Source organism: Podarcis melisellensis, assembly GCF_964234715.1.
Source record: "Podarcis melisellensis genome assembly, chromosome: 2".
In the NCBI taxonomy this organism is placed as follows: domain Eukaryota; kingdom Metazoa; phylum Chordata; class Lepidosauria; order Squamata; family Lacertidae; genus Podarcis; species Podarcis melisellensis.
The window spans coordinates 27134095-27145756 of record NC_138529.1 but is presented as its reverse complement, the minus strand read 5'-3'; the positions used below and the strand labels follow the sequence as shown (position 1 = coordinate 27145756).

The window sequence follows — 11662 nt, the reverse complement described above, 5'->3', positions numbered from 1 at the left end:
CCTATCATTGAGGGGGGAAAGTAAGAGCTACAATTGGCAGCACTGCTGGAAATGGAGACAAAATCTGCCAAGCCCTCTGCCCTGCTCAATATTGTTTTGCTGAATCCTTAGCAGCACTGCTGATTGTAGGCCTTTTATGGGGGAAGTAGAGGACAATGGAAGCCATTCACTTTTATGGCTCATCCTCAATCTATGTAACAGGACAGCTATAAGGATTACTGAAATAATGCACGCTAAGCTCTTTGAACAGTCATAGTAAATAACATTATCATCCTACTGAGTGGCACTCTTGTTATATCGTCAGCCAACCTGAGACAGCCTTAACTCTGATCTTAAACCAGTATTTCCCCCCATTATTAAATAATAAATACAGTTAAACATAATAGTCATCATAGGATACAGGTTAAGGACATCTTTTTAAGAACAGGTAGTTTAAATTTAACTGAATATTAGGACTGCATATCATCTCAATAGGCTTAATAATACTGGGACTCCTGTATAAAATTAGAATTGCCCCTTCTACTTCAGAAAAGGGAGAATAAACAATCAGGATAGATTTTTCCTTCATAATCTGTTATGGCCCAAGACCAGGCATGAGGTATGTAGCTGTGACAGTGTTGTTGTTTTTCTTCTAAAAAGGTTTCAGTCTTTCTTCATTCGGAATCTGATCTCCATCTTTAAGATCGTTTTTATATTCTCATCCTGTATGTGTTTGTCCACAGCTGCTAATGCCTGTTCTCCACCGTCCTGGTAATACTTCAGAAGCTCGTCAGTGTATGCAATCCACACACAGTTGTGGCATCCACTCATACAACAGTTTGTGGGGGGGAGAAGTGTTGGAGGGATGGCAAAAGCAGAATCTTTGTCCTCTGAAGAAGCAGCCTCTTCCTTGGAGCCAGGCTCCTTGTCCATCAGGGAAGTAGCATTTTTGGAACCATTGCCCTGTGCATCTGCGTGCATGTACCGCCGTCCATCGACCATCAGCATTGCAGGAAACCTCCACAAGTTAACTAAGTACTTGTGATGGGATCTGTGCAAAAGCACTGCAGTCCCACTATTGTGTGAGTGCCCGGATAGATAGATGCATTCCTAGCAAGAACAAAAACAGAAACAAATGGATTAAACCCTTTCTATATCCCCGCCGCTTATTTCCAGTACTTCCCATCCAACCCAGGGTGTGACCTGCCAGATTTCATGTATTTTATTCATAGAATTTGTAACACGTGCTATACCAGGGGTCAGCAAACTTTTTCAGCAGAGGGCCGGTCCACTGTCCCTCAGACTTTGTGGGGGGCCGGACTATATTTTTTTGGGGAAAAGAAAAACAAATTCCTATGCCCCAGAGATACATTTTAAACAAAAGCACACATTCTACTTATGTAAAAACACCAGGCAGGCCCCACAGATAACCCAGAGATGCATTTTAAATAAAAGGACACATTCTACTCATGTAAAAATATGCTGATTCCCGGACCGTTCGCGGGTCAGATTTAGAAGGCAATTGGGCCGGATCCGGCCCCTGGGCCTTAGTTTGCCTACCCATGTGCTATAACGTATATCCCAATTGCAGTATCAGTAATGACAAATTCAAACTCCGAACGGTTTAAAAATCTGTGACATATTAAACTTGTACGTCTTGCCTCTGGGGCAAGCAGCCATCCTCCTTGAATCTGCCCAACTCCTGTTAAAACCATCTCAGTCAGCTATCACGTTTTGAGGCAACAAGTCCCGTAAATAAAGTGTGTGTTGGGGGAAGTCTGAAGAGAAATGGAGCATCAACAAATGCATGTATACTAAATGCCACACAGGGAGATGCAAACCTGTGGTCCTCCAGGTGCTGTTACTGGACTTCCAAGTCCCACCACCCCTGATCCATGGTTCCTGTGGGTTGGGGGATGCTGAGGACTTGGGGAAAACATCTAGGGCTATTATAGCTGAGTGGCACACTCTCCCATCAAGTGACAAGGAGATGAAGAACTACGCAACCTTCAGAAGACATCTGAAGGCAGCCCTGTATTGGGAAGTTCTTAATGTTTACTGTTTCAATATGTTTTTGTATATGTTGGAAGCTGCCCAGAGTGGCTGGGGCAACCCAGTCAGGTGGGCAGGGTGAGTGCTTTTTTATGAGGGCATGCCGTACCGGCACTTTTTTCTTCTAGAAGAAAATCACTGGTTAAAAATATGGTGCTTACTGTAACAACTTCATGGCGAGTACTTCCCCTCCCCTTTTTTAGAAGAAAAACACTGGGCAGGGTACAAATAAAATACAGTCAAATCTTGGTTGTCAAACGTAATCCGTTCTGGAATACCGTTCGGCTTCCGAAACGTTTGACAACTGAGGCGTGGCTTCCAATTGGTTGCGAGAGCTTCTTGCACTCAAGTGTAAGCCATGCTGGACGCTTGAGTTCCAAAAAAATGTTCGAAAACCGGAACATTTACTTCCGGGTTTTCGGCGTCTGGGAATCAAAACATACAATGACAGAGTTGTTTAGGAACCAAGGTTTGACTGTAATGATAATGATGATGATAATGGAAGCTGCCTGGAGCCATTGGCAACCCAGTCAGATAGGATCAGTGCTTTCTTTTTTTTTTATGGGGTATGCAGGGTTGGCACCTTTTCTAAAAGAAAACACTGGTTTAAAATGTGGCACTAAGTGTACCAACTTCATGGTGAGTACTGGCCCCTTATTTTCTAGAATAAAAACACTGGGCAGGGTATTAAATAATAATAATGATGATGATGATAATAATTGTTATGTAGTGAAGTTCATCCTGGGCCAGCAGGGGGATATTGTAGATAGTTTTCACTCAGGTCTGTAGATAGTTTTCACTCAGGTCCACGTCAGTTATTTTAGGCGGGAAACTCTGGGTTGTTGTTGCTACAATGTTGACAGCCGGCTGCCTATAAAAGCAGGCCGGCTGAGCTGTTTGCTGTTCAGTTTTCTGTTCCAGCTTATAAAATAAAGAGCTGCTTTGGAGAAATCGCTGTGTCATCTGCCATGTCTACCCACTATTCTACAATAATAATAATAATAATGGTAATAATAATTGTGATCAGAGTCTTTCATGGTGGAGCAACACACAAATCCCCTTCTAGAAACAGTCGCCACAACATTATTGCTATTTGCTGTGGCGCCCTATAAACAAGCCACAAGCCATCTCCTGAGGCCTGTAACTCTAAAAAGCGAAAGGGAAAAGCGGGGTGCCTCTTCAAGCGGGCATTTTAGGCACAGCCGACTCCAGGCTGCTCTCTCCCTTTGCCTCCTCCCAGCAGCTTCTCCGTCCGCGGGCAAGAGCGACCCGCTGCCCAGGAAACGCGCTCAGGACCAGGCATGCAATTGTGCCCTTCAGCAGCTTCGCCCCGCCGCCGGACCCCCTCACCTTCCCCGGCGAGCGCCCGGCCGCTGCTGCTGCTGCTGCAGCCTGAGCCCCGGCCAGCCGCCGGCTGCAGCGGAGGGCGCCCACTAACAGCAGCATCAACATCAGCTCCGGATTGCCTGGGAAGAAGCCACGCCCCGTCCCTGCTCCGGGCGCCGAGACTGACATCTCTCTCGGCCAATGATCTCAGCGGCCTCGAGGGAGGGGAACGACGAGATGTCAAACGGTGGGCGTGTGAAAAAAAAAGCGCTCAGCCAATGGAGAGCGGGCAAAGGGGGGGCACCGGAAGTAGAGCTGGCGCACGTGGGTGAAGCGGAAAGGAAAGAAGAGGCGCGATGGGCAAAAGGAAGGCGCGGACGCAGGTGGCGACTGCTGCCACCGCCTCGCGGGAAGGGGCTGCTCCAAGGGGCAGGTGAGTGTTTATCCCGCCGGTGATGTTTCGGTGTGCGCGTTGTCCCGGGGGGGGGGGTGCTGGCAAACAACAGCCCTGTAAGGTAGGCCCGCGTGATGCGCATCACCCTCCTTATCGCAGACGCGGAGCTGAGGATTGAAAGGTTTTTCAGAGGCTTGCTCAAAAAGCCGGCCGATGTCGGGTTTCGGTTGTGCGATTCCCGGTAGTGGGGTAAGCGTGTCTTTGGGGTTTCTTTCTCTCTCTTTTTTTTGGCACTGGGAATGTCAGCTGCGTCTGGAACCTGGCTCAAGATCACCAAAACTCACGCAACAAAACTTGCTTTAATACTGTACTCGGGGTGGGTGCGGCTTAAACTTGAGGTCAAGCTTGAGGTTCATTGTTTTTATTCAGATGATCAGTAGTGGTAGACTCAGTGCTCAGTGTTCGACATACAGTGGTGCCTCAGGTTACATACGCTTCAAGTAACAGACTCCGTTAACCCAGAAATAGTGCTTCAGGTTAAGAACTTTGCTTCAGGATGAGAACTGAAATCGTGCAGCGGCAGCAGGAGGCCCCATTAGCTAAAGTGGTACCTCAGGTTAAGAGCAGTTTCAGGTTAAGAAGGGACCTCTGGAATGAATTAAGTTCTTAACCCGAGGTACCACTGTATATATAAACACCTTCCAGGTGTTGCTAAACTATAACTATTATCCTAATCTTGTGTTGCTTTCGGGTAAATGTAATCAATTGCCACTTTATACCAGGAGTGCTTACCCTGTTTCCCTTCAGGTCTTGGCTTCCCAATTTCTGTTGCTTGTCAGAGGTTATGGGAGTTTTAGCCCTGCAACATCTGGAGGGGCATAGGTACCCCTGCTTAAAACATTGATGTCATGATGCTGTGACATCAATCAAATAAATGATGCTGTTGCAGCTGTCCTGTATGTGGGCATTGTTGTAGCTGCCCCGTACAGATGGTGTAGCCTTGACATTCTAATATGGAGCAGCCTGTGAAATTGTGAGCACAAGCTTTTGCCTGCTAGTTGCCTGTGTGATGGACAGCTGCTCTAAACCTGTCATTCAAGCTGGTCTTCAAGTCATACTTAACAAAGGAATTTTGAAATTTTAATTGGTGGCAGCTGTTGTTGAAACAAACTGCCAATAACAAGCTTGCCAATAACACCCCCCTTTTAAAACCTGTAGAGAAATGAAGAAGAAGAAAACTCAGTGCCTAGATGAGCAAGAAATTCCTTTTCGGTTGCGGGAAATAATGAGGAGCCGTGATGAATTAAAGAACCCCAAGAGCAAGAAGAAAAAGAAAAAGGGTAAAAAAACAGTCTTCATGTTTTTCCAACATACACTATGGACCCAACTCTGATAGCTCAGTTGGTTAGAGCATGGTTCTGATAACACCAAGGTTGCAGGTTCGATCCCTATATGGGACAGCTGCATATTTGTGCATTGCAGGGGATTGGACTAGATCAGGCATCCCCAACCTTCGGCCCTCCAGAAGTTTTGGACTACAATTCCCATCATTCCTGAACACTGGTCCTGTTAGCTAGGGATCATGGGAGTTGTAGGCCAAAACATCTGGAGGGCTGCAGGTTGGGAATGCCTGGACTAGGTGATCCTCAGGGTCCTTCCAACTCTACAATTCTAGGATTACTGTCTCTTTACCATAATAGCACAATACGTCCCTCTGCAACTTTCAGTTCATTAAGCTTTGGCATAGGGAATTGATCAGTCATTAACAGCATAACTGTTCTGGATTTGTTTTCGTGAAAACTGGGTGTAAATTTATTAAGGAAATAAATAACTCATTGCCAATCCATTTGTCTTTTGGCAACAACATCCGTTGCCTGCTTATGGCAGAGGGCCAGTACTAAGGAGCTCTGTAATAATAAACACAATCAATGGAAAAAACACATGCTATATTGGGAAGTTAATGGATTCCAATGTAATTTGATCCTATATTCAGTTGCGGAGCCAGTCCTCCTAGCTAGCACCAGGACTGTGACATTTTGGGGGTGGGGAAATCTAGGGTGGTTGGACATGGTGTGACACCCATTTATGCCCCACAGAAGTATGTTAGACTGCTCTAGCTTGGACCACTGTCAAATAGATGCTGTGCTTGTCTATTTTTGTTTTGCAGAGGGCCAGGGAAATAAAGGGTTTTTTTGTCTTCATCTTGCTTTATTTCTCTGGGTGCTGTTGGGCACAGTAAGACTGTAATAGTTTGTGTTTTCATCTCAGAAAAGCAACCAAGTCATATACTGGAGGGCGACATACCTGTGCCAAAATTCAAGCGGCGAAAAGGAGAGGGAGATTCTACCTACATCGGGCGCATTGAGCGGGAAACTCAGCATGTGATGTTCCTTACCAAATACCAGCTGCAGCGTGAACCTGAAAAAGAAGAGCCAGTCCCAGAAAAGTCCCAGAGGAAGAAAGAGTAAGCTTGATCCCTTAGGTAAAGGGACCCCTGACCATTAGGTCCAGTCGTAGACTCGGGTTGCAGCGCTCATCTCACTTTATGGGCCAAGGGAGCCGGCGTACAGCTTCTGGGTCATGTGGCCAGCATGACTAAGCCACTTCTGGCGAACCAGAGCAGCGCATGGAAACGCTGTTTACCTTCCCGCCGGAGTGGTACCTATTTATCTACTTGCAATTTGACGTGTTTTCAAACTGCTAGGTTGGCAGGAGCAGGGACCGAGCAACGGGAGCTCACCCCGTCGCAGGGATTTGAACCACCAACCTTCTGATTGGCAAGCCCTAGGCTCTGTGGTTTAACCCACAGCGCCACCCACGTCCTTAGTTTGCAGCTAATGTTGGAAACTCAGATATATAAGCTAGGTGCCAAATGGTTCCTTAAACCAAGCTTACTGTCACCAAAATGAAATGTCTCATTGCCATTTTGGGGCAAGATGGCTCTAAAGTCTTATTTTTCAAATGATGGGCTGTCTGTGATTGATTCTCAGTTAAACATCTGGCAAGTTCAGATGACAACCTTGAGCTAGGGTGAGAACTTTGCAAACTTAAGGAAGAAAAGTCACTTGATCCAGGGACAGTCCACAGAGATATTGGCCTGTTCCTACCTCTTTTTCTTAATGGTGACACAGACTATTCATAATGTAAGAATATTCTTCACAACTGTGAGCAAGGCAGTGGGGTGGGGTAAGTGAAGGCAAGCTACAACAACAAACTGTTAACGTTCTTCACTGCTCCAGCTCAGGCAGCACAGAAAAAGCAATTTGGTTCCTAAAATTCATTCCCATTGTGCAGATAAAATATAACTGATAGAATTATACGGGATGTGGTATTAGTGTGTGCAAACGGTTCAGGCATGCACCTCCAGGTGGTGGAGATGTCAGGCACCATCCTGGTACCCAGGCATCTGCACTTGGCCACAGGTGGCCAGTAGCCAGGTACACAATGCCTTTTACTGACACAGTAGTTTTGTAGCCCTCTTTGCTCTGATTGGGGCCCTGAATTGTATTCCCTTCATCCTCCGTTGAAATTCATGTGTACAGCTCCTGTTGCATCCTTTCTTCAACAAAACTTGCTTTCTAGTTTTCAGAAGAAGAAGCTGGATAAAATCCGTAGGAAGAAAGAGGAGAAAAAAGCAGCATTGCTGGAGAAAGACTTTCTCAAAGGTAGGGGAAATATTTTTCAATGTATGACTCTTTGGCTTTCTTCAGAGTTTCAGAACACCCCAAATCTCTGCTACAGAATTCCAAGGATTTGAAAACCACCACATCTTTCTTGATGTTTCCTGCATGTATATTTTTTTCCAATGGGTGCTTTGAGTGTGCATTTATTTTTGTGGTGGTAGTTCTATCTGGATATTGAGAATTTCTTACTGAGGAGAAGGATTGTGGTGTTGACTTATGTTACAATAGGATACACAATTGCTTTCGATTATGGGATTTGTCTGGATCTTCATAAGGCTGTAGTCTACTCAGTTCAACTCAAAAAGTATCTTTCTTTCTTTGTACTTTAGAAAACAAAAACTTGCCGTTTGTGCGGGAACAGAAAGTTGATTTAGCATATCACTGTTTACAGTGATATGTTAAATCAGTTGCCTATTATTTATTATCCCGCTCTTCTGGTGCAAAATCCCCACTCAGGGCAGCTTAAAAACACCTAAAATTCCACACATACAAACAACACAGCCAAGCACGATTGGAAAATGAATGCACCCTTAAGCTACATGCCATCTGCTGTAGCATCCAGCCATGGAGAGCTGCTGTTAGGAGTTTTTAGCACTGCAAACACTTTCATCAATTGAACCACCAGTCTCTCTGTCAGTTGTTGTTGTTGTTACTCATTAGTCACTTTTTTAATCAAATGTAATAACAACAAATAAATAAATAAATAACACATGGAGTAAAACCAACATAAAGCTGAAACAGAATAAAAATGCAAACTTGTTCGTATTTTTAAAAGGTAGGACTAAAACATACCAAACACTGAAGAAACCAGATAATTAAAAGCCAAAGCCTGGTGGTCTTTGATATCAAGCAAATCTATGGTCAAGAGGAAGCTTGGTTCCGGCTCCACTTCCAAAGTTTGGACACCTGCTTTTTAGGGCACACCTTTATGTCCAAAGCAACAAATTCCCAGCTGAAATATATAAAAGTGTAGTTGCATTGTGCTGAATTTTGTAATAGGGACAGGTACATTTGAATGGGAGCTGAACCATAGTCTCTGTTACTGTGTACTGTGGGGATTAGCGTACAGGACGGAAAGGCACTTGTTCTTTGCTGTGACATGACAAATAGGAGTGGCTGTATTAGCCTCTAGACTGGACTTCAGGCTAGAGTCAGGCTCCTATCTCCATCTCAATTCAGTCCCTTGGAGCTTACCTCTTTGCCATTCCTTTCAGACTCGGTGAAGTTTGGTGAGGTTGCTGAACAGCCCCCAACAATTACAGCGAAACCTAGAAAGAGTGTTGTCAAAGACAAGGTAAGTTATGTAGCTGCATGAAATTCTATCTGTGTCTTCTAACTTTGCCAGTGACCCTGCTACCTATACAGGAAATAATTTTACACGATCGGTAGCAAAGCTTGGGGAAGAACACTGGTTTGGTGTTAGCAATACTATTATCAAACTAGTATCAGAGTTTCGGGTATTTCAGGGTTTGTTTGTTTGTTTGTTTTCTGTAAGCTGATTCTGTGTTCATGTTCATACTCAATCTATAACCTCTTTCCTCTGTGTGCTTCTTTAACTTGAGCCAATCTCTCTTACATTCCAGGCCGGCAAGAAGGAGCTTCTGCTGACATCTCTCTTGGGCTCCGGTGGGACACCCTCCACTCCAAAAGTGTTCCACACATCCCTTGCTCGCCAGAGGATTGTGCAGGAGGAAAGAGAAAGGGTTGTCCAAGCTTACCGGGACATAAAGAAACGCAAGCAGCAGCAAATGTCTGAAAGTCAGCTTGCTATTGACAAACTAAAGAAGCCCGTCTGAGATGTCGGAATGCTTCCACTGTGCCAGAAAACAGGAAGAAACATTTTAATACAAGGACAGAGCAGCAGCCAAGATGGCGGGGTATTTAAACGGTCCTCTTTTTGGATGACCGCATTAAGCCATCAGGACCAGCAAGACTGACTAGTGTTGTACGCATTGGGCAATATGGCAGTCATCTGCTACTTCCAGAAGCAGAGCGAAGTGTATACAGTGGAATTTTTCTAGACTCAACCTTGGAACTTCATGCCTAGTGATCTTAGCAACCTGGGGGTTCTGTAATCTTCTCTTAGCTTTCCTCTGGGATTCAGAGTAGAAGTACTAGAATGGGATTGGTCTCGGAGGCAATTACACCGAATAAATATATTTATATTATCCACTGGTGCAGCCATTTGGCAGAGGAATGTGGAATGAAAATAGCACCCTGAAAATGACAACAAAGCAAAATGGTCTCATTTGATTTTAAAGGTTATGAAAGGCCCAGTGCTCAGTTATTCCTGCCTTTTCAGTATCGGTGGCAAGTTCTGTTTCTTGCTGCTAACTGCCCAGCGCAACTCTGCATCCATATATTCCCCCACAAAGTTGGAGAAACACATTTTGCTCCCACTCTCAATGCACTGGCACAAAGATAAATAAGATGTGAAAGGAGAAAGAGGATTGCCAAGCAAAGCTGTTTAGGGTTAAGATACATTTCTTCCCAGCTTGGTCTTCCTCTTGTGGCTGGAAGGTGGTCAGAAATCGTTCTTCTGTTTAATATTACACTGGTATTTCTCGAGAGATGCACAATTTTCCCTATCTACTTCTCTGATGTGCCAGAAGAAAAGGCAAAAATTCCAAGCTGGATCCCCTCCTTTATTATTGGCAGCTTCAAAAACAAAAAAAGTTAGAGATGATTGGACTGCTTGCTCTTGTCTCATACAAGCAGATACTATTGAGACCTTTGACCGGTTTGGAAAATGCGGTCCCTGTTTAGCCTGCAAATGAGTTTTGGAGCAGAAATAGAGGAAATGCTGCTTCCCACTGTAGTGTGGTAGGAGAGCTGGAACAAAATTCACACCTGGCAACCCATGTGCCCCTTTGGTTTCAGATAGTACATGGGTAGAAGAGTCTAAAAAGCCTGGGATACAAATTTTCACAGCCATCTGGCGGCTATGGTGACTCATTTACCAGAAGTAATGTATTTAGTGTTAACTCTGGAAGTGCATACAGTGGTACCTTGGTTCCCAAACGGCTTGGCTCCCAAATGCCGTAATTGTTCCGACACGGCTTCCGTGGCTTCTGATTGGCCTCAGGAAGTTCCTGCACTCAGTCAGAAGCTGCACCTTGGTTTTCGAATGGTTTCGGTAGTCGAACTGACTCCCGGAATGGATTAAGTTTGAGAACCAAGGCACCACTGTACTCAACGCTGAATACATTCCTTCTGGAAAATGAGCCACAAGAGGGTCCTGGGCTTTTTAGACTCCTCTATCCTATGTACTATTTCAGGGATGGCGAACAGGTAGATTGTGAGATTGTGAGCATCTGGTAGATCGCGAGGGCTCTGTGGTAGATTGTGGGAGCTCCTCCCCCCCCCAAAAAAGCTCGAAACTTCGGTAGATCACTGCCAGTTTTTTTGTAGTGGGAGTAGATCTCAGTCTCTTGAAAGTTGGACATGCCTGTACTATCTGAAAGCCAAGGAGCATGTGAGTTGCCAGCTTTGAAATACCTTGGGATTATTTTTAGCTCTCCCACTCTGCTACCAGATCTGTTGCCTCTTCTCTCCCGGCAGCTAGGAGGCATTGCTGTGTCTCTTCTCTGCTGTCCTGTTCTAGTTGCAAAGAGAGTTATTTTCCCTGCAGTGGGATGAGGCTTCAGAGCAGATAGTGCTCCCTTGTGACTCCCATCCAGTATTGGGATGGAAGTCTCCCAGGAAGATGCCTTCCAGTGACAGCCTATTCAGGGTGGAACAGAAAGCAAGTCTCCTGCTTTGCAATACTTTAACTGCCCACCATCAAAAGGTTCCAAAACCCCCAAAATATCAAACTTTTTTTTTTTTTAATGGGATAGGTTGAAGTAGGCAAGGTCTAAAATGCCTGGGCAAATAGGAAGGTTGTTACTTGGCACTAGAGATCCGACAGTCAGCACCGGGTATACCTTTCTTTGGGGAAGGCATTTCTAAACCGGGACGCCATTACGAAAAAGGCTAAAATACTTAATTCCATACTGGAATGTGGGGCTGGTGAAACTAAGAGGGGGGAAAGACTTATTCCATTTCTCTCTTCTCTCCCCTGTCCCTCCCCCAATATTCTTCAAGGCTTCTAGCTTCAGTCACTCACAATAGTTAATTGAAAACAGGAGCAATTTACTTCCTCCTAAGAGGGATGCTGGTGGCGCTGTGGGTTAAACCACAGAGCCTAGGACTTGCCAATCAGAAGGTCGGTGGTTTGAATCCCCGC

General features: G+C 45.1%; 2 protein-coding genes across 3 annotated transcripts; one reads left to right on the top strand and one right to left on the bottom strand.

Moving 5' to 3' along the window:
* Positions 1-351: 351 nt before the first annotated feature.
* OXLD1 (oxidoreductase like domain containing 1) lies at positions 352-3529 on the bottom strand. The gene is made up of 2 exons (XM_081899940.1): positions 3382-3529; positions 352-1089 (listed from the first exon to the last, which is right to left on the bottom strand). Exons 1-2 carry the CDS (start codon positions 3481-3483, stop codon positions 643-645), a joined length of 549 nt encoding a protein of 182 aa, XP_081756066.1. The 5' UTR covers positions 3484-3529; the 3' UTR covers positions 352-642.
* A 131-nt stretch (positions 3530-3660) lies between these two features.
* CCDC137 (coiled-coil domain containing 137) lies at positions 3661-9602 on the top strand. 2 transcript variants are annotated; one of them, XM_081903549.1, is made up of 6 exons: positions 3661-3790; positions 4970-5091; positions 6020-6215; positions 7334-7416; positions 8649-8728; positions 9018-9602. In XM_081903549.1, the coding sequence occupies exons 1-6, from the start codon at positions 3714-3716 to the stop codon at positions 9228-9230; spliced, it is 771 nt and encodes a 256-aa protein (XP_081759675.1). In that variant the 5' UTR covers positions 3661-3713; the 3' UTR covers positions 9231-9602. The 2 variants fall into 2 exon arrangements, with proteins under 2 accessions (XP_081759675.1, XP_081759676.1); XM_081903550.1 differs by having other exon boundaries at positions 3673-3809; positions 4986-5091.
* Positions 9603-11662: the final 2060 nt, after the last annotated feature.